Below are 26351 nucleotides of genomic sequence, written 5' to 3'. Positions count from 1 at the left end.
ATAATCCGTCTGCAATGCAGAAATGATTTCATTGTTACTTTCAGTAGAGTTTATCGATGAGACAAGACCACTGTATTCAGATGATGGGGTTAGCAGATGTGTTTCTCAAAGAAAATGGCAAAAACAGAGAGAAGAAGGTATAAAAGGGAGATGATTTGATATAATTCAGTGAAAAGAACAATAACTAGACTATAACTGGACATTCAGGACTCAATTAAAAATTTTACTAAATGGGTAAACATAAACCAGGAAGATGTGAATTCTGTCAGGAAAGTGAAACAATACAACATGTATAACTAAATATCTGAGAGATAGAACAGGATTAACAAAGACGACTGAACAGGAGAAATAGCAATACAATCTGATAAATCTGGAATAGTCCTTTTAAAGAGAGATATTAGATAATCTTTGGTTATTTTGTGGTAACTGTGTTGGTAAAAGGATTAAAGTGTTTTAGATGTGTTTCTTGTTTGTTTGTATTTGTTTGTTTGTCTGTTTAGGAAATATTTTTAGTATTTTTTTTTTTTTACCATCTTGATTCACACTCCTTACCAGCAAGGGGCGGTACTGCACCAAAATCTTGTTGCCAACCGCAAACAAAAAAAACCCGAAGAAGTTCTTCACTTTCACCGCTGCTGTTGTTACGGTAAATAATACAGATGAGCATTTCTTGTTGCTTATATTCGTGATTCCTGTCGGGGAGTGAAAAAGTTCAGCGCATATAATGCACAGAGGGGGGGAAATAACACCAAATATCTAAAACCTGTTGCACAAAGCTAAGATTAGCATCCAGTTGAGTCACTCTCGCTGCACATTTTGCTCTGGAACAGTTTTATCTGCTCTAACTCGGACTTTAAAACGCTTCAAACGTAATGACATACACAGGATTGTTTTTACACCAACGTTGCGGATCTATAAGGATGATTATATGCCTGGTTGTTGTAGTTTTATTGGCTTTAGACTACACTTCATGGGGAAGATGGACTACCCGACTTGTATGAACCACGGCTCGTTGTTTGTAGACAAACTCGAAAGTGGGTTTTTTCACTGACAAGTTTTCACTGATATATATATATATATATATATATATATATATATATATATATATATATATATATATATATATATATAGTCATTTAAACCTTTATTCAGTACGTGAACAATCTCAAGAAAGTCAGATTTTGACTGTAAAGCTTTTATTTTATTTTTTTGCATGAGATCACGTCACATGGGCTCCAGCTTGAAGACCGTATCACCTTGAAAGCCCAGAAAAAAAGGTCTATTTGACTTATTAACATCTCATTGATGACATTTAGAAAAAAAAAGAAGAAAAAAAAGTTGTGAAGAAACCTGACACGGACTGAAAAGGCTGAACAAAATGACCACTAGCCGGTGGAGAAACTTATTGTTGTGGACATATTGTTTATACATAATTGTGTATGTGAGAATTAGCAAAAGCAGCTGATATGAAAAATTGTAAAAAAGTACATAAGCGTGGAAAAACATGTAACTTAAGACTTGAGGGATTGCAAGATGGACCGGATTCAAGGCATTGACATAAAATACTTTTATATAAATAAATGCTATTGTTTTCTGAGTTTTCACAAAGGAAATACAAGTTTTGCAAATCACAAACTAATCCAGTTGAAGTTGGATCTTATTTTAGATTTTAAACTAGAGTGAATTGGATGTAGCAGAGAATAGTTGAAACTAGCAGAATAGCCCTTTTTAGCTGTTGCTTAATAAGGAGCTGTTAATGCACGCTTGATTATAGTATAGTATGATGGAGGGGGGTGGGGGTTAAATTGTATTTGCAGTATATTGTGTGTTGTTTATTTACCTACATTAGACATGTTGGATCACTTCGTAATAAAGTAATAACAGTAGCTGTGTTCTGGGAGATAATCTCATAGGTCTGTTTGTGGCAAAAAAAAGGAAAGAGTAACTTTGCCAGTTTTGGTCTGATGTTGCAACATTCGGTCTAACTCTGTACCCAGCATCGACGTGTAGTTTTTATTTCCACTCCCCTAAAAGATATCTTTACACACTTTCACTGCATTGAGAGAAAAAGTAGCTGTGAAACCATTTTTTTCCCCTGTAATAATCCTGTTTTGTTGTATGTCTCGCACTGCTTATCCCCTGGACCGTTCAGACATGGCCGAGGACGCTGCAGATGTAGTTCAGCTGCTCAAACGGCAGAAGGCGAAGCTGATAGACATTCTCAGTGCAGACGCAGATTGTATTCTGCAGGCTGCACATTCTCGTGATCTGCCCTCTGATCGCGGCTACGAGCGGATCAAATATTGTCGCGTTCCTAGCGAGAAGGTGCGAGACCTTTTGGATCATGTCATCGAGAGGGGGCCTCGATCAGCACGAGGGATGCTGGACCTGCTGAAGGAAAACGAGATGCAGGAGACTTTTCCTAAGCTTGCTTTTGTTAAAGATCTGCATGCCAAAACACCATTGTCAGGTACAAAGAAAAGAAGACTGTGCTTTTGCAAGAGTTTTATTAATCTGTTGATTTCAGGCTAAATCCAAACGTGTCTTTTATTCACAAGTTGAAGAGTCCGAAACACAAGATCAGATCCCCGCTAAAAAGCTTCGCCACAACAGTGAGTCCCTCCCCAGCGAAAGTAATTCCCTCTCACACTCAGACCATCTTGTACAACATCTGCTTCTCTGCTGGTCATCGTTTCGCAGGTTCTGGCAGGGTGACGGAGAAGCAGCTGATGATCGTGGCTCGGGGTCTTGGCAGTTCCTGGAGGGAGATCGGCAGAGTGGCTCTGGACATCCCGTCTGTGAGGTTGGAACAGTTTGAGGAGGAGAACAAGATTCACGCGGAGCGAGTCTTTGCCATGCTCCGTTACTGGCGCAATCGGACGAGGGAGGAAGCCACTGCTGCCTGCCTGCACTCCCTCCTCAGTCAGACGGACCTGGGAGTGTCTCCTGAGAGCATTGACTTTCTGCTGGAGACCGACTGAGATCTTCCCTCATGAGAGACTGAACACTTTTAATGGGGGATGTTTTTTTTTTTTGTTTTTTTTACTGGGAATGTTTTAGGAACAAAGATTTGACAATAGTAACATCAGGCACCAAACGTGCAAACCTGTTAATAATGTCTGGGTTGGAAAATGTATTCTTTCACTTTTTTTAAACTAGGAAAAAAATGGAAAATGTCTGTAATTTTGTTTCATTTTATTGTAAATGGAGAAAAAAAAATCTATTTTTCTATAAATGTATTTTGTATTTTTTTTTTTACCATCTCATGATTTAATACATCTTGAGTTTGTCTCAGTTATTTGCTCATGCTGAGACCACTATATATCATCATCCTTACCTTTAATTGTTATTGCAACACGTTCATTCCAATAAAACGTGTCTTCTGCATTTAACTCATCTCTTAGGGAGCAGTGGGCGCACTGTGATTGGCCCGGTCTGTTTTAGGCCGGAGCATATGGAGCCTTACCAGACTGACTTACGGCCAGGCTAGGTGCCACTAGGCTACCACTCCCCCGTTATTTACAAATTGCTTCTAACTGGAAATATCCCTTGATTTTAAATCTCTTATTTATTAAAATATATCAAAGAAGATGTTACATTTTAAAGGAATGCTTTATCTGGAAATAAAGGGATTGCATTTCTTCAGTAGAGAAATTACTTATGGCACAATTATTCAAACCTATAATAATTGTAAAATTCTTGTTTCTTAAGCATGCTTTAATTTATATTGAACTATTTTGGAGTTCATTGCAATTCCTAGGAATTTCTCAATGAAAATCGCAGACTTTCTGTTTTCCCGGGGGTATAAATATGATGTAACATGTCTTTCAGGTTCTTGACCGGAAGAGAACACATGGTTACAGGGGTACAGGAAGAGAACCGCACCAAAGAATAGCCTCCTGGTTTCATTAAGTCTCCCATCACGACCATAAGAGACTCTACATGGTTGTGATGCCATAAAAAAAGCTTGCTCTCTCCTGAATAATATCAACTGAGACTTAAACTGAAACTGTGTGCTTTGGTTAGATGAGGCAAAGATAGAGCTTGTCGCCCAGAAACAGTCCAGCACTGTAGCATGTGTAAATGTTGTCTATCTCACAGGAATAAAATGCACGCCATGCCCTCTGGTAAGTACTGTAGCGGATCTGTGGCGGTGTGGGCTTATTTCTGCAGACTTTATTGACACACTGTCAATAAAGTCTGCTCCTTAACTTTGAAGTGTTGCTGAAGTTTTCATTGACCAGTTCATTTATGCTCTTCATGCACCTTGAAAGTGGGTGAAGTTGTGCCAGAAACATTTGCATCTCGGCTTCTTTATCTTCCAAAGAATCCTGGAAAGCTTGCTTGAGTGAATGTCATCTAGAGCTCATTGAAATATCAGGAAAATATTATAAATTCACTTGGACTCCACCAGTAAAATGGGTCATCGTTGGTCTTTCAACAGTATAAGAATCTAAAAAATGTGTCCAAATCAACACAGGAAAGCTTCACCAGACCCAAAACCAACCTTCCCCTGTGGCCGCCTCAGACCTAACAGAAAACCTGTGACATGAGCTTAAGATAAACGGATATGTGAGATGGTTTGTGTAGAGAAATGGGCAAAGATTCTTCTTTCAGTTGCTCAAAACTTGTGAAATGTTACAGAAGAGAATATGTGCTGCATTGTTGGCATTAACAGCAGTTGTGCCAGAAGAGTGCCAGTGATATATATATATATATATATATATATATATATATATATATATATATATATATATATATATATATATACTGTGATTCTCAACTACCTGAATAAATGCACTCAACATAGATAATACAAATGAATCCATTTGAAGGCTTTTTCTACATTTTACCAGGGTTGCCACTGAGCAAGCACAGTATTGTGCAATCTTGAAAATCTCATTCATTTAAAATGTATAACTGGATTTCAATTTGCTTTTCTGGCAGATCATGAACAAAGAAGCTGTATTTTAATTTTTTATTTGAAATGATTCTGTGACAGTTAAATCATATTTAGTTGTGAACTGATGAGAATCAATTAAAACTTGGCCTTTTTAATGAAAAATTAACACCAAACGTGATTAAACGTCTTTGGTGACAGACGCGTAATAAGTCACTGAACTGTGCTGTTTCTCCCTCTCTCCCGTCTTCTCTCAGGCATCATTAATTAACTTTCACTATGGGACAAAGGTTGAGTGCTTCCCACATCGTTCTCGCCTTTGCTTTGTAGGTTTCTGCTTTCTTTCTGCTTGCTACTTTTCTGGATTGCGCTAAGGTTTCCCAGCTCTTTGATACTACATATGGCACAAATATCTCACTTTTAATGTAAGTAAAATGTATTTCTATGTCCAATCAAGGTTTTCTTTGTTAACAGCAGACGGGCAGACAATGGAACCAACAGTTAGTGACCTGAGTGATCCTCTGATCAACCACACCGAGGGACAACTCTTCCTTCATGAAGCCTTCAAAATTATTGTGGAGGAGGTGCTCTGCAAAGGCACGGATGTCAAGGAGAAGGTCTCTGATGGAGAAAGCACCAGAAATACCACCTTATAGATTGCAGCTGGTGTTCTGAACTAAAGGCCATGATTTGTGTATTCCTGGTGCAGGTGTGTGAATGGAAAGAGCCAGAGGAGCTGGCCCTTCTGCTGGATCTGGAGCTGAGAGAGAAGGGGGAGCAAAAGGAAAAACTCCTACAGAGAGTAAGAGATGTGGCCAAGTACAGCGTTAAGACAAGTAAGACCTGGCAGAGACGATCGAAACTGTTCTTTTTTAATTTTCTTTTTTTTGATGGGTGTGTTTAATGGTCATTTCAGGTCACCCGCGGTTCTTCAATCAGCAGTTTGCTGGTGTTGACTATCACTCTTTGGCTGGACGTTTCCTCTCCGAGGCTCTCAACACTAATCTGTAAGAGACATAAACTGCAGTTAAGCCTTAAATCATTCATACCCCTGGCAGATTTAGGTGTTTTTTTTATTTATTTCACCAACATCTTTGATTGAGTAGTGGTAAAGTTATCTTTTTGGGATGGCCCAGGCAGTGTTTTCTGATTTTATTTTTTTTTTTTTTTTTTTTTCCAAACTAAACTTTGAAAAGTGGGGTCTGCAAAACTATTCCACCCCTTTTAATCTGATAATACTAAATAAAATCCAGTGCAGACAGCTTCCTGCACAAATCACAGTAAATAATGTTGCATTCTGCTTGCCCCAGAAATCGAAAAGTGGAGCAGTGGAATGAGGAAAACCAGAGTAAAAAGCGTCCCAGTTAACACAATCGCCAAACTTGGAATTACAAAATAAAAAACAAAGAATAAAAGCTTAGGATTCCAATATGGCGACGGCCAGGAAAGCTGTTGTTTTGTTCGTAGTACCTCTTATAAACGTCCTTTAAAGCTGAACTTTACACATGCAAACACAACTTCATATTTGTTCGGTTCAGAGTTGTAGCCGCTACATGTAGCATTGATTTTAGATGCACTCTTACAACTGTGTCTTGTAAAATAAACATGTTTTCATCACAGTTTACTGTTGGTAATGCGAGGAGCTGCCATGTTGGATCAGACAATCGGCCTAGAAACATTTTTATTCAACTTTCCGAGGGGAAAGTCCGACTATAGTGGCTGTTACATTTGATTTTCCGATCGGAAGCTGGTATTTCCGAGTTCCGACTGCAAATGGAAAGCAACATGGCATCCTCGACCACCCAACTGGGAGCTTAAAGCAGGTTTAGGTTATAGAACAATATCAAACACTGTGAGAGCAGTGTTCATGATCTCAAAAATAGAATATGGCACAAAACAAACCCACCAAGACATGGATATTCAAATAAACGGACAAGGCAGGGCCAGGAGAGCTTTAAGTACTCAAGAGACCTATAATTGCTTTGGAGTGTTTGCAGAGATCTACAACTCAGGAGAGAAAATGTTTAGCAAGCTAAATTTAGGTGCACTCCAGAAATGTGGCTTTTATAGAAGAGTGGCAAAAAGAAAACCATAAGAAGTTCTCTTTCAAATTCGCCACAAACAGGTTTTCTGTTTTTATTTTAATCTGGCCTTCTTTGTAAATCCAAAACATTTTATATCTGATTATCTATCTTTGAAATAAAGGCCAGTAAAGATTAATCGCATATATAGAGACAACATGCATCTGACAGAGAAATGTTAGTGGTTTTAAGTTATAAGCTTAAGTTTACGGAGGGGTTTCTACTACACAGAATAGTGTTACGTTTTAATACGGAGACAATATTTAATGTTCAATGAAGACACTCATTACACATCAGGTTTCATCATGCTCCCTTGTGTTCAAAGATTTCTCAGGATTACCTAAATCCAGACCTGTCTCACTAGATTAAATTCCTACACATTTTATTTTGAAGATCTTCATCATCATTGCCGTATTTTTTTCTCTTTTTATTATTATTTTGCTGTAGTCATTTTCATATGTAATCTTTCACATAGCTGCAATTGTTTCCAGTACTCCTGCTTCTGCAATCAGATTGAAAATTTATCGGGACAAAGTTGGCCAATTTGATAGTGTTTTATAACTTTGGTTTCTTAGTATCAATAAAAAGACATGTAGCATTTATGTTGGTTGAAACAAAGTCTGTTTTAAGTGTCTTTTGTCTCTAAAAGTTTGTTGCTGTTTTTTTTTTTTTTTTTTTTAGATGGTCAAATTTCAGTCGGCCATAAAATGTAATGTGAAACAAGTCTAAAACACAAGAAACAAAGATAGACTGGAGCAAATTTATTACTTGTTTCTCCACAGCTCAGCCACAGCATTAAAGTAACTGCTAAAACTCATTCGAGCGGATCCATTTTAAATCAGACACAGGGAAAAGATCCGCAATAAAAGACGGATGATCGGCCACTGTGAATGTAATTTACAGCTTCACCTATGAAGTGGCACCAGTCTTTGTGCTGATGGAGGCCGAGGTGCTCAGGGGGCTCCGAGAGCTGGTGGGCTGGACAGAAGGAGATGGTCTTTTCTGCCCCGGAGGGTCCACCTCAAACATGTACGCCCTGAACCTTGCACGCTACAGACTCTACCCAGAGGTTAAAAGCCAGGGCCTGTGGAGTCTCCCGCGACTGACCATCTTTACATCGCCTGAGGTATGAAGGGCTTTTCAGCACTTCGTGCCTGAGATAATGAGGTCATACTTTTTTGTTCAGAATGTTTACAGCAGGCCAAAGGTTTGGAAGCAAAAGCAAGCTTGTTTTTTCTTGCTTAAACGTTGCTTTCTTCAAAGTAACCTCATCAGGCTTTAACGACAGCAATGGCATGTTTTACGATATGCAAACTCATTTATTTGTAAGAAAGTTGTTTTAAACAGAAACCTGAAGTTCTAGACATTTGGCCTCTTTATTGACCTGGCGTCCAAATATTTGACTTGGTTTGTTTCATTTCTGTTTAGCATAATTGAAACATATTATGAGTTGTCCTGTTTTGCAGAGCCATTACTCTGTGAAGAAGGGAGCTGCGTTTATGGGGTTTGGAATGGACAATGTGATCTTTGTAAAAGTGGATGACGGGTAAGTGGTGTTTTTTTTTTTTTCCACTGAAGTTATTCTTTTGTATTTAGAAATGTCCATAATGTCAACTGAGCCTCACTTTTAAGCACACTTGTAATAGAGCTCAGCAATTACAATGAAATTGTTGCTCTGTTCCTTTCATTTCCTTGTCAATTTGCTTAAATTCACCACAGAGGTCACATGATCCCAGAAGACCTGGATGAAAAAATAAAGCTTTCAAAATCTCAGGTACATGTACTTTAATTGAGTTTTTTTTAGAAACATAACATAAAGGGGTCATTTATTAACACACTATAACCTTGAATGTCTAAGATAAAGTAACTTACATAAGGATTTACCACCCTTTGACTTTTTCTTAGTTTGGCACTATAAAACCACAGCCATAAATGTACTTTATTGAGCTTTTTATTGATCAACTAACACAGATTTATTGCATAACTAAGAAGTGAAAGAAAAAAAACTGATGAATTTATTTATTTATTTATTTTTTACAAATAAAAATCTTTCAAGACCCATAACCAATACTTTGTAGAAGCCCCTTTCACTGCACTTGTCTTTTTGGGTTATGTCAGCTTTGCACTGTTAGCAACAGAAAATTTTGCCCATTCTTCTTTTCAGAATAGCTCAGCCTCTGTCACATTGGAAGGAAAACGCCTGTGAACATCATTTTCCAGACTGTGCCTCCAATTCTACATTTGATTTAGGTCTGGACTTTGACTAGGCCATTCTAACATAAACATGTGCTTCCAGTTTAGCTCTGGCTGTATGTGAGGAATTGTTGTCCAGGGTTAGAGATAGGGATAAGGGGATACATTTCCATTCCAGTCGCAGGTATTTTGCAGATGCCTAACATATTCTCTTTAGGGATTGCCCTGTATTTATCTCCATCTTTGTCTAGCTCAGACTAATTTAGATGTCCCTGCAGATAAAAATCATCCCCACAGCATGATGCTGCCACAACCGTGTTTTGTGGTTAGGAAGGTTTGCTCGGAGAAATCTGCCATGTTACTCCTGCTCTATATACACTGTTCTGCTTGTTCACACAGTTTAAGTTTGGGCTCACCTGACCAAATCACCTTCTCCCACATGTTTGGTGTTTCCCCACACCAGGCATTTGGTACAGTGGATTTGTGGAATACAAGATAAAGTATACAAGTAACTGGATTTCCTGCAGCTCCTCCAGAGCTAACATGGGCCTCTTGGCTGCTTCTCTGATTAACGCTCCCCTTGAATGACCTGTCAGTCAGGTGGACAGTCATGTCTTGATAGCTTTGCACTTCTATATTCAGGTGATACATTTATTAGTGCTCCATGAGGTGTTGAAAGCTGTGATGTAGTTGTATACGCTATCCTGGCTCACCACAAAGTAATCCCTAACCTGTCTGCTGTGTACCTTGGTCTTCATGTTGTTGTTTGTTCACTAATTCTTTCTAACAAACCTCTGAAGCCTTCGCAAAGCTGCTAAAATTTAACTGAGATTATATTACTCGCATAGAATCTCTTTAATAATTAGATTAGTTATGAAGGTAGTTTATTTCATTGGATTTTATTTAACCATGTGTCTGTGCCTTTCCTCCCCACTTGATAATAATGTCCTGCTTCGTGTTGTTCCATCACCTAAAATCCCAATAAAATGCATACAAGTTTGTGGTTATGAGGTGATAAAATGTGCAAAAGTGCATTGAGTATGCATACGATTGCGAGGCATTATGAAAAAAATTATTTCCTTTTTGTCAGGGTGCAGTACCACTCTTTGTGAGCTGCACGTCAGGGACCACAGTGCAGGGGGCTTTTGATCCGCTGGATCGCATCGCCGATGTTTGTGACAAGCACAAGCTCTGGCTGCATGTTGACGTGAGTTTTCCATTGGGAGTGTACTTTGTTTAAGTCTTCTGATTTTGCAAAACCTTTGCTGTATTTTTTATTTTTATTTTTTTTGTTGTTGTTTCATCACTTGTCTAAGGCTGCCTGGGGAGGAAGTGTGCTGTTTTCCAAGAAACACAGACATCTGATGAAAGGAGTTAACAGGTATTGATACACTTTATAAAAAACCGTTGTTGTTGTTTTTTTTTATGTATTTTGCTATGTGTTATGTGCAGCTTGAAAAAAGGTTTGGCCATGATGTCAGCAGGTATGCTATGCACTGTGTGTTAATGTGTCTGTGCCTATGTGTCACTAGGGCGAACTCTGTAGCCTGGAATCCACACAAGATGCTGGTGGCTGGTCTGCAGTGTTCTGTTTTGCTGCTTAAGGATACCACGGTTTGATTTATTCCTCGCGATATATTTTATTGGAAAGTATTTTATCGTCGTTGTTTTCTTTATCTTGTACAAATGTCGTTTCCACAGAACTTGTTGAAGAAGTGCCACAGTGCAAATGCGTCGTATCTGTTCCAGCAAGACAAATTTTACGATGTGAATCTGGACATCGGGGATAAGTCGGTGCAGTGCAGCCGCAAGGTGGACTGTCTGAAGCTGTGGCTGATGTGGAAAGCTGTCGGCTCCACCGGATTGGAACAGCGTGTAGACAAAGCTTTTTTTCACACAAGGTAAAAAAACAAAATTTGTAGAGCCTCACCTTTTCTGTGTAGGCTGCAGCTTTAGTGAAGCATGTGGGGAGCCTTACTGTATATCTCTGGTTTTATTTCAGCTCCTTGCTTTTCTTTTAATTTTTTTTAAAGCAATGTTAATAATGCTTCAATACAATCTCGCTGTAAAATAGTTCAGAGATTTCACTAACACAACCTCATGTTTAAAGAGATACTCAATAGATGTTTATTTAATCATATTTTTGTTGTGAAACCCAGCCTTATTGCCAAATTATCACAAAAGCAAGGACAGATACATTGTACCGCATTCTGTATATCAATAACTGTGATTTACACTATATCCACTGACATGCCGGCCAAATATTTAGCACAGATTATATTTGGCACATCTTACTCTACATTTTACAAACTGTACAAAATATTTTGAGATTACGATTGTGGTCAGTGAAGGGTTTCAGCAATAAATTATGCACATGGCAGAATTTACAGCCCAAGCTAATTTAGAAGGTTATTTCCTAGGTGGGAGTTTGAATTAAATAAAATACAAAAAGCTCTGTATAAATTCCATAAGCACAAGTGTAATATAGATATAGTAGTGACCAATGTGATTCCCAATGGGCAAATAAACCACAATACCCACAATACTTCACACATTTTTGAGGTTGTTGGTCTAATTCAAACTACCAGCTGTGCCATGTAAACATTTAAAGATGCCTTCAAAGTTATTACAAACTTAATTGATAAAAATGCTTAATCGTTTTATTTAGTTCAAAAAGAAAATTACATTGTTGTGGTTAAGTGTTTTTGTGGATTAAAGGTCTAAACTGTGCAGACCGCTTGTGACCAAAAAGTTGCTCCGCAAACTGAGATAAAATCACGGAGCGCGTAAAACTGTTTGCATGAAGCGAAAAACAATGTCTGATGAGTCTAAACCTTTGCATGCTTGGTTGCACCTGTACTCAAGAATCTTAATTAAAACATCTGTTTCGTTTGAATACCGGGTCAATCAAATAAATTCAAAATCAAAATGTTTATCTCCAAAATCCCCATTGTTACAGCATGAGTTCTCCAACAATGCTGTCTATCGTCATAGCTGTGTTGTCTCTGATACCTACAATATATGTAGCATGTTGCATTCTTTTTCATCTGAAAACTTCAGCACCAGCAAGTATGACCTGAAAAGAGCTGAACCAAGCTCAAGCAAATTTCCATTTTTTAATAGCTAATGTGCCGCTGTCTATACTTAAGTTTAAGATTTAAGTGTTTTAACCAGCTGGTGAAAGTAGATAAAATACTTTGGCTATAATTTGGCTATAAATATCAAATTGAAAATATATGTTATTTCTTGCTTGCATTTGCTTAAAAGTTTATAAGTTAATAAAGTGAATAATTCAAATGAGTGTTTTTATTGTTTTGCTTATTTACATTTGCAGGTATTTAGTGGATCAAATGAAGAAACGAGATGGGTTCCAACTTTTGAGGGAGGTAAGTTCACATTCAAAGCAAGACATTTTTTTTCAGCGATATGTTATTACTATATATTCAAAATGTACTCCCCTGTACAGCCAGAGTTTGTGAACGTGTGCTTTTGGTTCATCCCACCAAGTCTGAGAGGGAAGGAAAAAAATGCAGACTACCAGAACAGACTGGCTAAGGTAAGGTTACTGTTTCAGGGACATGGTTGAAGAATGGGTTGTTAGGGGGTTAAGATTTTAGGTTGTTATTAAAATGAAAAGCTTTATTCTACTTATCTCTATGGGATTATTTTTGTTTCTGTTATTAGGTTGCGCCAGTGATCAAGGAACGCATGATGAAACAGGGCACTATGATGGTCGGCTACCAACCTCTCGGAGACAGGGTCAACTTTTTCCGCATAACCATACTGTCTCCCCTGATTTCGCAAAAGGACCTGGATTTCTTCCTTGATGAAATTGAAAGACTGGGAAATGATGTGTGACAAAAAAATTAATTGTAGCCACAAATTGTGGTGAACATAAAGCGTATTTACTACTGACGTACCACTTACTGTAAAAGTCTAGTTGTGAAAATCATCATGCAGCTCACTACATATCTGAATAAGTAAATGCTGTTGTAGCCTGTCTTGTTGTCTTACAGTTTATATTAATCTGTATTTCCTGTAAATTTGTCCGCTAACTTAATTTGTATTGAGTGCTTTTTTTTAATCATCTGTGGAAAGCACTGTGGAATATATTTTTGAAAAGTGGTGTTCTGGATGTTTACGCATAATTACATTTTCAAAAGAGCAACCGTAAGCACATTGACTTCTACGGCCCCGAGCCGAGGATGTCTCGCGGTCACGTGCTCCTCCAACGGACCAATCGGAGCGCTCTCCAGGAAGCACTTCCGGTGACAGTATTTCCTGTCAGTGTTTGTAAACTGAGGAAAAATTGGAACCACGACCAGCAATAATATTCCCCAAAACCCCCCATAAATCGATAGGTAAGTTTGTCGGTCCGCGGCGTTTTCCCTTCGCTGTTTTGGAAGCTTGTTCGGATGTTTCGCGCGGCTGTTTCCGGCTGCTGTAGCCGACGAAGGAGGCTCTGAGCCCGCCCTGCCAGCCTGCTTGCAGCCTGGCTCTTGTTGTCTGTGTTGGGGGGGTGGGGGTCCGGGGTAGCTGCACCAGAGTTGTTCCAAACCCCTTCATTGTTGGAGCGCTACAGGGTCACTGTGTTCTGAATCGAGGAGGCTACGTTATCGCCGCGTTTATCTATTTTTGCCCGCTGTTAACGCGAGTTCGGATTCCTTGCTATATGTTGCTAGTTGAGGAATCGTGTTTTTATAACGTAAGATCACCACATGCACGTCTTTACGGATCGTTTTAAGGTTCAAACTTTGTCGGTTGGAGGCAAGAATTTCACCCTGATTTCGTCGATGATTCTTCAATAAACGAGCGACGGATTTTTCGAGACGAGTGGATTTTATGCTACATATTCGGTAGCATTTTGAACCTGAGCATAAGATCCACCGTGCAGTACCCTTCTAAATTATTCCTACGCATTGTGTCCCTTTAGCAGGAGTGTCCAAGTCAGCAGTACTTGATGGCCAAAATATTAATTGAAAAAAAAATTTTGGGGGGGGCTCCACAAAATCTGATAAATTCTTTGTAGATCCAAAAGGGAGATTTTGCTTATTTGCCTTATCAAAAGGTAATTATGCAGTTTGCAAAATAGTTCGGGCTCCATTAATTAAAAACGCTGAATGTTTGGTCTAGCCATATAAGAACAGGATTTGGGTCAGTATTTTTTAAAAAAAAAAAAAACACTTTTTAAATTTAAGCCAGTTTTGATAAATTAATTGAAAGCAGATTCTAAGGCTCCTAGGTCTGCATTTGAGGAAAAGTCATTGGAAATATGTGGTCTTATTTGATATGAAACTAAAGAGAATGTCTTTTTTCTTTTTTTAAGCGTTATTAAAACAGGAACGCTTCGTGTTGTACCTAATCTTTACGGTTGTAAGATTTTTAACCTATGATAATTTTGCCCTAATTAAACATAAGCTTCAATTTCCATCAGCCAAATCTTTCTTGTCATGTAATTGGGGGGACAAATGGCCCCAGGGCCTTAGTTTGAAATCGCCTGGTTTACACTTTATTGTAACTCAGCAGGATTTTACATCATAGGCCTATTCAGAATTTAGACAGAAGATGGAAACAATGCACAATTTTTCAAAATCTGAGGGAAATCCTCAAAATACGACATGCTTTTGCACTTAGCCCCTTTTACACACATCAAACACATAATAGATGAATGTGCTCGCTTCTAAAGAGATGAAAATTCAACTTCCTGGCCCTACATGCAAAGCGCTATGTGTGGTGGAAAACGAACACTGCGCGTCGTCAACCTGAAAACACGGTCCCCGCTGAGGTACATGGTAGTCACAGCATCATGCTGTGGCGGCAGGCACTTCATCAGAAGTCACAGAGAAGCAGGTCAGAGTTTGTTGGTAAAGGAACGGAGCTACACCACCAGTCCGATCCTGCCGCTGAATGACCCTCTCTATACAACTGGAACTGGGATTTAATGGCTGATAAAAATATATAGTGATTAGTATGGTCCAGTCAAAGTCCAGACATAAATACAAGAATCTTTCACATCAGTGTCTAAATATGCACTGCTGGTAGAGACGTACCACAAAAAAAATGTCAATGTTCGTCTACTTCTTCCTACGTCTGTGAGTTCCCAAAAACTGGTGTCAGACTTTGGATCTGCACCGCTGCATCCCACCCGCTCCGTCTGCTGATCTTCTCTGCAGCTATCTGATGAATTGACAGAAACCAGGGGTCACAATGGGCGCCATGGGAATAGATGGTGGAATTAGGATTACTTTAATATTCCGCATGCCGTCAGGCTGTAACGACTGAAACGGCACGCTTTGATCGGCAGAAATTTGAGACTAAATCGTTTGACCCGAAGGGATTAAATACATTTATATAAAAAACTATGTATTGTTTTCTTTGTTCCATACGGTTACTACTTATTTCATTTTAGTCCACATTTTGTGAGGGAGAAAAAAATAATGTCAGGAGTTATGCAAGCATTGTTGTTTTGGATAAGATCGATTCATTTTATCTGCTTTGCTGGATTATCATACATTAAAAATCATTTAATCCATAAAGGAAGCCTGCATGGATGGAGGACCCTCCCTTCATGTTTAAATAAAACTAAGAAAATAAATAATTCCAGGTACATTTGATTTAAGCTTAAGTACTTGGGAGATTATCTGGGATCCTGTAACAATGTTTCAGGAAACTTTCTGGTCCCTTGGATGAATGAGATTAACAGATACGTGCTTTAGCATTCCCAACTGTCTTAATTTAGTGAAAAGGTAGTTGATATTAAGCATATTCCATTTAAGAGCAACATTGAGAGTGAACAGAGGGATATTTTAAATATGTTGTTGCACACTTTTGTTCTTCAAGCACAGTTTCTGTTTGCCACATTTGGGACACAATTACTTGATGACATACCATTTTTCATGCATTTCGTATTTTATTTTCGTTCTTTTTTTTTTTTAGATTTTATGTCCCTGTTGTTTTACTTCACTTATGTCAAATTTAGATGTGCCCCAAACCTTTTGTGGCTGTTTTTTACCCAGTAAAGAGCGCTCATTAAGGTTTGACCTAAATACTTGGTTACATATCCATCCGTGTGCCTTTATTTTCAGGCTTTGGCCCCTGATGATTTGGGGGGACTGTGGTCTCTCCTGTCACCCCCCCTCATCCTGAGTGAAGCCCCCCCGCCCCCCTTCCTCTCTGTCCCCTCAAACACACACGCATTCAAACCTCGGCGATGACACACCATTCCAACAGTTCAGTTCGAGACTATTTGAAATGGGTCAGTGGAAGTCTCTTCATCTCCAAAAATCACCATCACGATTTGCATTGTTCTGTCATGTCCTAATACTAAACCCCCCTTAACCTCCAGTTCCCCCCCCACCCCCTCCCTCCCTGAGTCCAGGTCTCCGTGAGGAGTCCTTCAACCTCCCCCCCTCCCCACCCCCACCCACCGTATGCTCTGATGTGTTGCTGTTTATGTTTGCCAGGCCGGGCTGCTGGGCTGTGAGGCGGTGTTGTCCAGCATGGCCCTGATGCAAGCCAACAACATCCCAGGCCAGAAGAAGATGATGTCCTCCTCGGGTCACGGCCACAGGTCCAGTCCGGAGGGCCACCAGACACACTCGCAGCACAGCCACCACGGGCACCAAGTCCACCACGGCCAGGGCCACCACAGTCACATGGGACACTCTTCAGACGGGAGCTGCCCCCCGCTGGTGAGGGACGCCCAGATCACTTCTCCTCGTTTGGACGTATTTTTTTTTTTTTCTGTCTACCTTTTGCTGCTGCTGCTGCTGTTTCTGAACGTGTTCATTTCGAATCCATTTGCTGACAGGTTTTTGTAAAGACGACGGGAATTTCAACAATGGTTAACAGCAGGGGCGGTTCTAGACAGGGGCCAACAGGGGCCCATGCCCCTGTAGAACTGGTCCTGGCCCCTGTTATGGCCCCTGTACTAAAGACATAACATTAAATACACTTCTAATAATTACTTGCAATGGCAAAGAAACCATAACTGGTTGGTCACTTTGACCAATTTAATTTTTTACCTATACAGTTTAATTCTACGGCTATAAAAATTAAGATGTTTCACATTTAGCTTTAGCCATATTGAGCTGGGACCAAAGTTTTCAACTGCTAGATCAGGGGTCTGAAATCTGCAGTTCCAGAGCCACAAGTGGCTCACTTAATATTATTACACAGTTAAATATTCCCATTTTATTGTTTCATTTTTTTGTTCTGTGCACCTGTGAAAAAACACTGGCCCCACCTTGGCCCCCCCTGGTAAATTTGGTCTAGAGCCGCCAATGGTTAACAGGATTCTATACTGTGGTCATTTCCACATGCAGTGCTGTAAAAAAAAAAAAAAAAAGTATTTACCCCTTTGCAGATTTCTTTTCTGGATCCTGTTTTCAGGTCATCAAACAAATCGTGACCGATAACGGTGTTAACCTAAATACATAAAAATGTGGTCTTTAAAAGCTCATTTCATTTTATGAAGGAAAATAGCTATACAAGCCATCCTGGCCCTTTATAAAAAAGTAATGACGCCCTAAACCTAAAAGCTTTGTTTTTCAATAACGAGCATTAGTCCTCAAAGTCGCTGTTGAGGAACTTCCACCCGCTCTTAGTTGTCTGATTGTTTTAATTTAGCCACGCTGCTTGGCTTCTGAACATGGCGACCTGCTTAAGGTCATCTCAATCAAATTTAAATTGCAACTCTTTACAAGGCTACTTCAGAACCTTAATCATGTTTTTTTATTATTATTATTATTATTATTGTTGTTTTGAGCCATTTAGAGGGGGTCCTGCTTGCGAGGCACGTGTGTTACTTGTAGCTACTTTATGTTGTCAGATGGGTTCTATTTTGGTGATTTCCTGAGTCAGCAAGTCGGGCAGTAATGATGTGTGTCCACTAGTGATGTTGAACCAAGAAAATGTGGTTAATCACAGTTAATTTGTGGTTTAACTAAGGAAGCTGGTATATTTTACACATTTTAACATAGGGCCAGGTTGGTTTGAATAACCTTTCTCTCTTGATAAATGAAATCATCATTAAAAACAGCTTCATATGTTTTCTCTCTCACTAGTCTCCATTTTTCGATGCATTCAGTACAAGCCTTGGTTGATTAATCTGTTCTTGTCTTTATCCCAAAACTGCACCGTAAAGCATCAAGAACTTTTTTTCCTGATTCATAAACTAAGGGTGGGCGATACAGTCTTTAAATTTTATCACAATATATTGTGGTACTGTTGTAAAGCCGATAAACGTGAGGTTATAAGACAATTTACAGCTCCTTGCAGTCTTTTTTTTAAGTCACTGTATGGCTGTGACTGCATGTCACATTAAATATAGCACCATAAACTAAAATGCTGTGCTTAAAAATATATATTTAATAATATTATTATGATAGTAATTTTTATAACTTAACCCACACAGTAACTGCAATTAATTATATTTTTACATTTTTTACTGCTTTCACGTAATTAAAAGGGCAAAAAAATAGTTAAAAAAAATACAATACTGACAGTTTTGAAGGTTTTCAGACCACTAATTGGAATTTATCGAAGTTTTTTCCCGACAATGATAAAACAATACGATAAATCCCCACCCCTACCATAAACTTTGTATTTATGAGTGCTTTTTAGGAACGTTGAAGGGTTGACTGTACATGTGACATGTTGCACTCCAGCATCGCAGAGGACCTATTTAAATAATCAGTGCAATGTATCGAGTCACCGCTCTGTTTTCCCTCGTTCAAAAGCTTATCCGGAAAGACGGGGAATATCACACATCGAGGATTATTGAGGGGAAGGACGTCCAGACGAACCAGAATCTGCAGCCCAAGAAGAAGCACAAAAAGTCCCACAAAGCGAAGGAGAAGGTGGAAGTGTTGATCCCGCACATGCACCTGGACGACGACAGCTCCTTAAGAGTTCAGAAGAACTTCATCTGCGACCACTGCTACGGGGCTTTCCGGAGCAGCTACCACCTCAAGCGACATATTCTCACACATACAGGTGAGACTCCCAGGGTTGTTCTCTGTTTCAGATGCCAGGAGCCCAAAATTCAGAGATGGAGACGCGCTTCGACATTTATGTGTGTTTTATCTGGCGTAAGCTGAAAGGCGGTAAGCTCTCTGGACATCCTGACGAATTGCTCACGCCTGCGATTGTTTCCAGGGGAGAAGCCATATGCCTGTGATGCATGTGACATGCGGTTCATCCAGCGGTACCACCTGGACAGACACAAGAGAGTGCACAGCGGGGAGAAGCCGTACCAGTGCGATCGATGCCATCAGGTCAGTCTGTAATATCTTCCCCTGGACTTTTGGATCCCACAGATTCCGTTGGCTTCTGCGTTTTTTCTTTGACGCGGCGATTTTTCTTGTCTGCGTCTCCCTGCAGAACTTTTCACGGACGGACAGGCTGCTGAGACACCGGCGGCTGTGTACAGCCGGCGTGAGCAAAGAGGAAAGCCAGTACTCCCAGGATGCATCTGCCCATACGGCTTCCTGGAGTCCCCTCCACCCCTCCAACAACCGTCTGACTGTTTGACCCTCAGCTTCCTAACACTCACTGGAGTTCTTACTCCAAAAGTAAACTTAACTAAAGACAGCCAAACCCATAGTTTGCTCTAAACGGCTCATAATAGCGTTGGAGCACTTCTCATACACGAGCAAAAGGAGACGAACTGATTTGGACATTAGGTTATGGCAATAAGCGAACTGAAAACGGCACCGCCAGGTACTCTGCGACATTGCAGTTTTTGAGTCTCTACTCTTAGATCTCCGTCTGACCGACCCACGCCCCACCCTCTGTGTGCCACTGTACAGGGATATGTTACTGGAGGACACACACACACACGAAACCAGTGCGACTTTTGAGTATATTTTAGTGCAGAATCTTACCGTTACCGCGCAGCAGCCGATGAGACGAAGCGTACAGCAGGTTTCCGATGTGTTCCTTGCAGTAACTGAATTAAATCACTTCATGTACACTTTTCTAAAAGAGGGACGCCCGAGACAGTCTGTTATTTTAACGCGTGCTGCAGATTTCTTTTTTTTTCGCCCGCCTCAGATAGCTCTGAAATAGGGCTGCGCAGTCTATCGCAAACATAACATAGTCGCAGTGTCACTGAAAACCTTTTTTTTTTTTTAAATGCAATAGAAACTCCCCCAAGTTTTTGTGAAATTATGCCTTATGTCCCAATCTAATATTCAACGCACCTCTCCTGCGAGATCTAGAACCAAGACATTGACGTACGTAGATTTTGTCCCCCGACGCTGCGCTGCTCCTCCAAAACTGCAGATCTATAAGTGGATTAACAACAAGTCATATTGTCTCGGGGGAGTTCACCAACAATGTCGCAGTGGCATGATTTTCTGCTGCTTTAAAACGACTTCCTGATTTGGAAATGACCCGTCTGTAAAACTCTAAAAACAGCTGTACAGTCAGAGCAGCGTAAAAAAAAAAATAATTCATCTGAAAAACACTAACATCTAATGAATCTGTTTGTTAGTCGAGTTGGAGTCTCTTTTGCCAAACGTACACATTGACTTAGTTTAAAAGTGTTTTTTTTTGTTTGTTTTTTTATATATCTATACGTTACACTGCTGTAACCAAAAGATAGCTCAGATTTAATTGGAAACGAGTTGTTTTGACGTCTGCAATTAGCTACCAGTTTGGAGTGACTGAAAAGAGAACTTAAAAAAAAAATCTCCTTTTCCTACCTCCTTGCTTACTGACCCAGCCCTCTGTAAATCCATTACATCTACTGTCTCTGTTAGTAGACACCGTCGTCTTGTTTTTTTTCCCGTTCGAACAACATGGAGGCTCCTGTGACTTCAGCAGACTTAATAAAAAGGTATTTAGGTTTGCGACATGGAAGCTTATGAGGGTTCAGAATAGTATCAAGCAGGTGCCGGTCCTGTAGATTATTCCACTTCGGGTTGCTTTAGTTCCTGCTGATGATCTTAGCGCAGATCAAATGAAATAGTTAAAGACGAGAAGTCATCCATAGATTTCAAGTTATGACCTCCGCCTGGCTGAATGTTACCTGATTACAGTGTCATTTCACCTAATGGCTCCTTTGCCCTTTAGCATCTTCAGTGAAGATGGATAAATTTTTTTTCTGGGCAGAGAGCTCCCTTCAGACGGGACGGTAATCACTGGTTCACTTGTAAAGCAACATGTGACTTTTAACAGTTATGTAGACTAAAATGTTGTAATAGTCAGGTAACTCTGTTGCTATTAGCAGTTGTAGAATTGAGTTTAGGACCAATCACTTACGTTTTACAGCTTTTTGAAGGTAATATATATATTTAATTGGTCTTAGGTGTAGAGAATAGTGTTTCTTGGGCCTAAACTCAAGTGAATCAGAGTTTTTACAAGGGCATAATCCGTAGTATCACAATTTCCTAAAAGTAAAAGCAAACCATCCGTAAAATTTCAGTTAAGCAACCGTTTTGTTAGAATATTCTTTGTTTTATCATTTGCATGTATTTGTGGAATAAGCTTGTGTAGATTTTATTTTGTTAAAGTTTTTTTTTTTTTTTTTTCTTGAATAAAGGCTTTCTGCATTTGCCGTGTCAAGACTGAAATGAAGTCAGATTTGGCTCACAGTAAAGTTTTTTGTTTTTTTTGTTTTGTTGTTGTCTATTTTTAAACAGTAAAAGTTGTTCCTGTACCCTGCAACAAAAGTATTGGCGGATGTTAACTTTATGTCAATAAAGATTTCTTATTTTACTGTAAATCGGTTTTCTGAAACGCCAGACTGATATTCAGAGACGTTTGAAGGTAGTTCAGGTTGTATGCGCTGTGGTTATCCTCAAGATAAGTAATACACTAGTTATGTCAGCAGATGGCAGCCATGACCATATAAGGACCCATCTTCGCAGCTCAGTGATAAGCAAAATCAGGAAGTGTTTTATCCTCTGCTTAACCATAAGAAATTGAGAAATTACATTTTTATTAGTTACATCTTAATAAACTGGAATATCACCAGAAAACGTATTCATTACTGTAATTCAAGAAGTGAATCTGGTTAAACAGATTTATTGCAAACATGGATATATTCCAGGCTTTTGTTTCTGATTATGTTGATAAGGGTTTATAGCTAATAGCAGCTCCAAATTTAGTTAATGAGGAATTAAAAATATATATATTTTTAATTATTATTATTATTATTTGAATGTGAGCCTGGTCTGGGCTTCATTTGCATAAATTACTGCATCGATGCAGTGTGGCACTGAGGCGATCCGCCTGTGGCTCTGCTGAGGCGTGCAGGTAGTCCTGCAGCTTTCAGGTTGTCTTTTGGCTCTGGTGTCTCTCATCTCCCTCTTGACAATTCTCTGTAAATTATCTGTGCGATTTAGATCTGGCTAGTTGTCCAGTCCCATGGTCATTAAACCAGATCTCAGTTCCTTTGGAAGTGTGGGCAGATGTCAAGTCGTACTGAAAAATGAAATCAGTATCTCCTTAAAGATTGTCAGCAGAAGCAAACATGACGTTCACAGAACTGAACTGATAGATGGCTGTGCTGATTTGGGAGTGGACTAGTGGACAAAACCAGCTGATGACACGGTTCCCTTAATCATCAATAAATGTGAAAACTTCCCCCTTTACCTAAAACTTGGATTCTGTGCCTCATTTCCTCCATATTCTTTTTTTTTTTTAGTTAGATACTAAAATTGATGATATAAATGATGTGAATCTGAATTTTTTAACCAAATGTTTTGAGATACATCCGCTACTCAAAAAAGAGAAAGACTAAGAAAACCTGCCTACCTACCTGTAAGAAACTTAAAAAGTAGCATCACTTCAGTATGGTTTGTAACATTTGGTATGTCTAAAGTCTTATGTCCTGCAAACTAATTTAGCTACACATATATTGCAGTACTTTGTATCGAATAGCTCTTGTACTAAATGCTGTCTAGCAATCATCGATGCAGACATTCCCACTTTTAAGCGAGGTTTGGAGTGAGACGGGTGTGGTCAGTAATGTAACTGAATCGCATCCTCGTTTTTCTTTAGGATCAATAGGATCCCTCCCAGTTAGGTGAGCTTCTAGATGTAGACACGACGCAATACATTAGATTGTAATTCTTTGTATCTGTTGCATATTGAAATTGTAAATAATCGTACTATTCCATTTATCATTTTCTACTCAGTTTAGGAATTTACACTTGATGTTTTAACCATACAAGTGTGCCAGTGATGATATGCCCTATATCATAGTAGAACTTGGATAGAAAGTATTCTGGGAGGGAAATTTAACCTTTTTTTCTTGAGCGAAATGTCCCATAAAAACACTTTTAAACCATGTTGAAAACCTTGCTGTTGTCGCTGCAAAGGGTGGCATGGCCCATCACTATAGTAAAGCCTATGTATTAAAACAGAGAAGACATTAAAGTTGATGTGAGCGTAAATACAAGTGAGCCAACACATTTTTTTAGTCTCCAATAAGAAATATTTACAAGCATCAGGTATCTCAAAAGTATTTTGGTATGATCTGAGGTAATAATCTGTCTAATTTTATAACAATCACCTGATCCAGTCGCCAATCACAATAAAACAAAACTTGGAAATATGGTGGACTATAAAGCCACTATACTATTAAATTAGCCTTTGTATGGAATTTTAGAATTGTTATGGCTATGTATTCCTGTGTATCTCGGAAAAGTTGAAGCATGAGGAAAAATAGACAGGTAATTGTTTGTGTACTGACATGAAATTGTGGTAAATAGGGACAAAATGGCAATGCCCAAGTACAGAATTTATGGCATGGGTCGCTGAAGGAGCGAGTTGACCTGCAGCTGAAGGCAGACACTGTGCTTCTTTGCAGAGAAAATTTAACTGATTAGCCTGACAGTCTCCAACCCTGACTAAAATAAAGAAAAGTATTATTTGATAGTTTGCCACGAGGTTAAATGGAATCTTCACAGTTCAGAGAAAAGGTTGATTTCCCCAGAAATACTCTAAGTTAAACTCACATTCTTTGGCTGAGAAGGTGAAAAGTCCATAACCCTGTATTTTCTGCCGGTGTCTGTATTGGCACATCAGCCGAAAGGTAGGAAGTGCAGACCGTACCCTTTAGCACCTTCCTCTTTGTTATTGACTTCTTCTTTAATTACAGTATTAGGATAGGTAAGATGAGCTCAGCCTGAAGGCTGCTGGAAGTGCGCTCTGCCCCCATGGGAGACATCCCCTCCCTCTGCCGCCTGATTTACGGGACCCACAGGCCCCCGGCACTTAACAATGGGCCTTCCTAAGTGAGGGAGATGGAGAGGAGATCTCAGAGGATGAGAGAACACTCTATCTTCATGCTCAAAGTGCTGAAATCATCTTTGGTTTGAAATCATCTAGGACTGATCGCGGAGTCAGTCAGGGGTGAAGTGTGGGAGAGCTGCCCTGTTCCCGGCGTGGCTCCCTTCATCATGCAGGAGGACTCCCACTAAACACTGATGAGTGGCCTCCTGCTTGCTCCCCTCTCCCATCAGAGGTACACAAAATATACATCCTCCAAACGGAAATCTCCCTGACAATCGGTAAATCTGAGCGGCCTGTGCACACCGTGGCCACGGGGGGTGGTTCAGGGGTTTACAAAAACAAGCGCCAAGCGGCACGGAAAACGTTCTGCCTCCCAACAAATGTTTGGCTGTGCCCTGATCAAACACATTACAGGGCTCACTGCAAGTGATTGAAACCCCCCCACCCCCCACCCCCCACCCCCAACAATAGCGCCTGCTATCTCCCTCTCCCCGAGGTGTGGGAGAGCCTTTTCATCTCAGGCTTTGATTAATAAAGGAATCGCTGGTTGGTTGAAAGCAACAATCGGTGCCCTCTGAGCATCCATCATGCCCATGACAGCCCACCTCTCTGTGTTAATTAGCGGTGATATTTAAGCCGTCTGAGGTGTTGCATGGCCGTCAGCTCTGTCGGTGCCGCCGCTCCCCATTAAAATTTCAATTCCTCTCTCCGGGTTATTCCCATTTTCTTCGACGTCTTCGCGGACGTGTCCTTTAAAGCTCACACAGACCCCCCGTGCACGTCTTGGAGAAGTAAAATAAAAAAACAATACGTAGGAATGGTGGTTAAAAATAATGGAACATTTCTGTGAACATCATTTTTGTGCATCGAAATCAACTTTGTCAGCAGGAGTGAGAAAACGTTCATCTGTTTGATTGCGCTTTCGCCGAATAATTATTTGATATTACATGAAGGAATTCGCCATAAATCCAAAGTCCTCTTCAAACAGGGAGCAGCGAAAACGAGAGTGAATTACTTATTAATGATCACCAAATACGGCAATGTTCCCTCGTACCTGGGGCTATTATTCAGAAATAAATTATTGAGGTAGCCGAATCCCAGTCTGTGTCATACCCTAGAGGTATTGCATCAAAATGAAAATTTTAGGGTTGCAAAGCTGAAGACCATAGCGGGGTCAAAGTGTCTTGGCTGAAGGCAGTGCATTGGCAGCAGTTTGAAAACAGACAAAAAGGCAGTGTTCTTTACAGGGAGTTGTCACAGCTGCTGGGATTAAAATGTAGTAAACACTTTTGGAGATATACTTTGGGGGGGGGGGGGGGGGGGGGGGGGGCGTCTGCTTCACTGAATGTCTCAGATGGGAAGATTGTGTCATTTCATTGCTCAAACCGAACCATATTCAAATGTGTGCCACTACTTTTCTCATTAGTGTAACTCAACAAGATTAATTAGCGTCTGCATATCACTCCCAGGACTCAAAACGTGGCACGGAAGGAGACGACGAGCGAAAGCTATCACCCGTCTGACGGCCGACAGGGGAAAATTTAGAATCTGGCCTACTTGCGTTTAGGTATGCTACGATCATGAATATTTATACATGAAAATCAACTTCCAGTGAAGTCAGAACGCATACATTTCATTTTATTAGATTATGTACACGCTGAATAAAAAAGAAAGGCAGACCGTGATGGGCCTTATGTTTCATCATATCCAGTCCAGATATGAAGGCTTTTGTTGCTGAGACGATTTTGATCTGATCTTAGCTGACAATCAGCCTACAAGGCTGGATGTTCCCGTACTTCTACGACTATCGAAGAAGTCTTTCCATCAAAGGTGAGCGTCACCTTGAACCACGAAGCATCAAGCCATCAACAAGACAATTATTAATGTTGAACTTATGAGTGTGAGAACGTTTGTCAGAGCGACTGGGTGAA

At 39.9% G+C, this 26351-nt stretch overlaps 3 protein-coding genes across 10 annotated transcripts; all 3 read left to right on the top strand.

Annotated features, from left to right (window-relative positions):
- Nucleotides 1–582: 582 nt before the first annotated feature.
- Nucleotides 583–13234, top strand: csad (cysteine sulfinic acid decarboxylase). 6 transcript variants are annotated; one of them, XM_012866581.3, is made up of 14 exons: nucleotides 583–646; nucleotides 5375–5517; nucleotides 5610–5736; nucleotides 5817–5907; nucleotides 7885–8107; nucleotides 8448–8527; nucleotides 8701–8755; nucleotides 10265–10381; nucleotides 10491–10555; nucleotides 10707–10788; nucleotides 10876–11075; nucleotides 12509–12560; nucleotides 12641–12730; nucleotides 12859–13234. In XM_012866581.3, the coding sequence occupies exons 2-14, from the start codon at nucleotides 5389–5391 to the stop codon at nucleotides 13030–13032; spliced, it is 1485 nt and encodes a 494-aa protein (XP_012722035.2). In that variant the 5' UTR covers nucleotides 583–646; nucleotides 5375–5388; the 3' UTR covers nucleotides 13033–13234. The 6 variants fall into 6 exon arrangements, with proteins under 6 accessions (XP_012722035.2, XP_021174136.2, XP_012722037.2 ...); XM_021318461.2 differs by having other exon boundaries at nucleotides 613–646; nucleotides 5378–5517; XM_012866583.3 differs by lacking the exon at nucleotides 583–646 and adding an exon at nucleotides 5161–5275 and having other exon boundaries at nucleotides 5378–5517.
- Nucleotides 653–3295, top strand: zgc:174906 (CARD and Death domain-containing protein). 2 transcript variants are annotated; one of them, XM_021318465.2, is made up of 4 exons: nucleotides 653–781; nucleotides 2153–2470; nucleotides 2559–2612; nucleotides 2701–3295. In XM_021318465.2, the coding sequence occupies exons 2-4, from the start codon at nucleotides 2155–2157 to the stop codon at nucleotides 2979–2981; spliced, it is 651 nt and encodes a 216-aa protein (XP_021174140.2). In that variant the 5' UTR covers nucleotides 653–781; nucleotides 2153–2154; the 3' UTR covers nucleotides 2982–3295. The 2 variants fall into 2 exon arrangements, with proteins under 2 accessions (XP_021174140.2, XP_012722038.2); XM_012866584.3 differs by lacking the exon at nucleotides 653–781 and having other exon boundaries at nucleotides 1647–2470.
- Nucleotides 13235–13334: 100 nt separating the features above from the next.
- On the top strand, nucleotides 13335–21904 carry znf740b (zinc finger protein 740b). Of its 2 annotated transcripts, XM_012866565.3 has the most exons (6): nucleotides 13335–13535; nucleotides 16260–16429; nucleotides 16638–16865; nucleotides 18915–19170; nucleotides 19333–19451; nucleotides 19558–21904. In XM_012866565.3, the coding sequence occupies exons 2-6, from the start codon at nucleotides 16385–16387 to the stop codon at nucleotides 19705–19707; spliced, it is 798 nt and encodes a 265-aa protein (XP_012722019.1). In that variant the 5' UTR covers nucleotides 13335–13535; nucleotides 16260–16384; the 3' UTR covers nucleotides 19708–21904. The 2 variants fall into 2 exon arrangements, with proteins under 2 accessions (XP_012722019.1, XP_012722021.1); XM_012866567.3 differs by lacking the exon at nucleotides 16260–16429.
- Nucleotides 21905–26351: the final 4447 nt, after the last annotated feature.

This window comes from Fundulus heteroclitus, chromosome 1 (genome assembly GCF_011125445.2).
Source record: "Fundulus heteroclitus isolate FHET01 chromosome 1, MU-UCD_Fhet_4.1, whole genome shotgun sequence".
NCBI classification, from domain to species: Eukaryota; Metazoa; Chordata; class Actinopteri; order Cyprinodontiformes; family Fundulidae; genus Fundulus; species Fundulus heteroclitus.
This window is presented reverse-complemented; position numbering and strand designations above follow the sequence as displayed.

Coding starts and splice junctions, on each gene's coding strand:
- zgc:174906 (XM_012866584.3), top strand. CDS start 2,119: ATGTCTCGCACTGCTTATCCCCTGGACCGTTCAGACATGGCCGAGGAC. Junction 2,471..2,558: donor TGCCAAAACACCATTGTCAG/GTACAAAGAAAA, acceptor TTTATTCACAAG/TTGAAGAGTCCGAAACACAA. Junction 2,613..2,700: donor TAAAAAGCTTCGCCACAACA/GTGAGTCCCTCC, acceptor ATCGTTTCGCAG/GTTCTGGCAGGGTGACGGAG.
- csad (XM_012866581.3), top strand. CDS start 5,389: ATGGAACCAACAGTTAGTGACCTGAGTGATCCTCTGATCAACCACACC. Junction 5,518..5,609: donor GCACGGATGTCAAGGAGAAG/GTCTCTGATGGA, acceptor TTCCTGGTGCAG/GTGTGTGAATGGAAAGAGCC. Junction 10,382..10,490: donor AGCTCTGGCTGCATGTTGAC/GTGAGTTTTCCA, acceptor CACTTGTCTAAG/GCTGCCTGGGGAGGAAGTGT.
- znf740b (XM_012866565.3), top strand. CDS start 16,385: ATGACACACCATTCCAACAGTTCAGTTCGAGACTATTTGAAATGG. Junction 16,430..16,637: donor TTCGAGACTATTTGAAATGG/GTCAGTGGAAGT, acceptor TATGTTTGCCAG/GCCGGGCTGCTGGGCTGTGA. Junction 19,452..19,557: donor AGTGCGATCGATGCCATCAG/GTCAGTCTGTAA, acceptor GTCTCCCTGCAG/AACTTTTCACGGACGGACAG.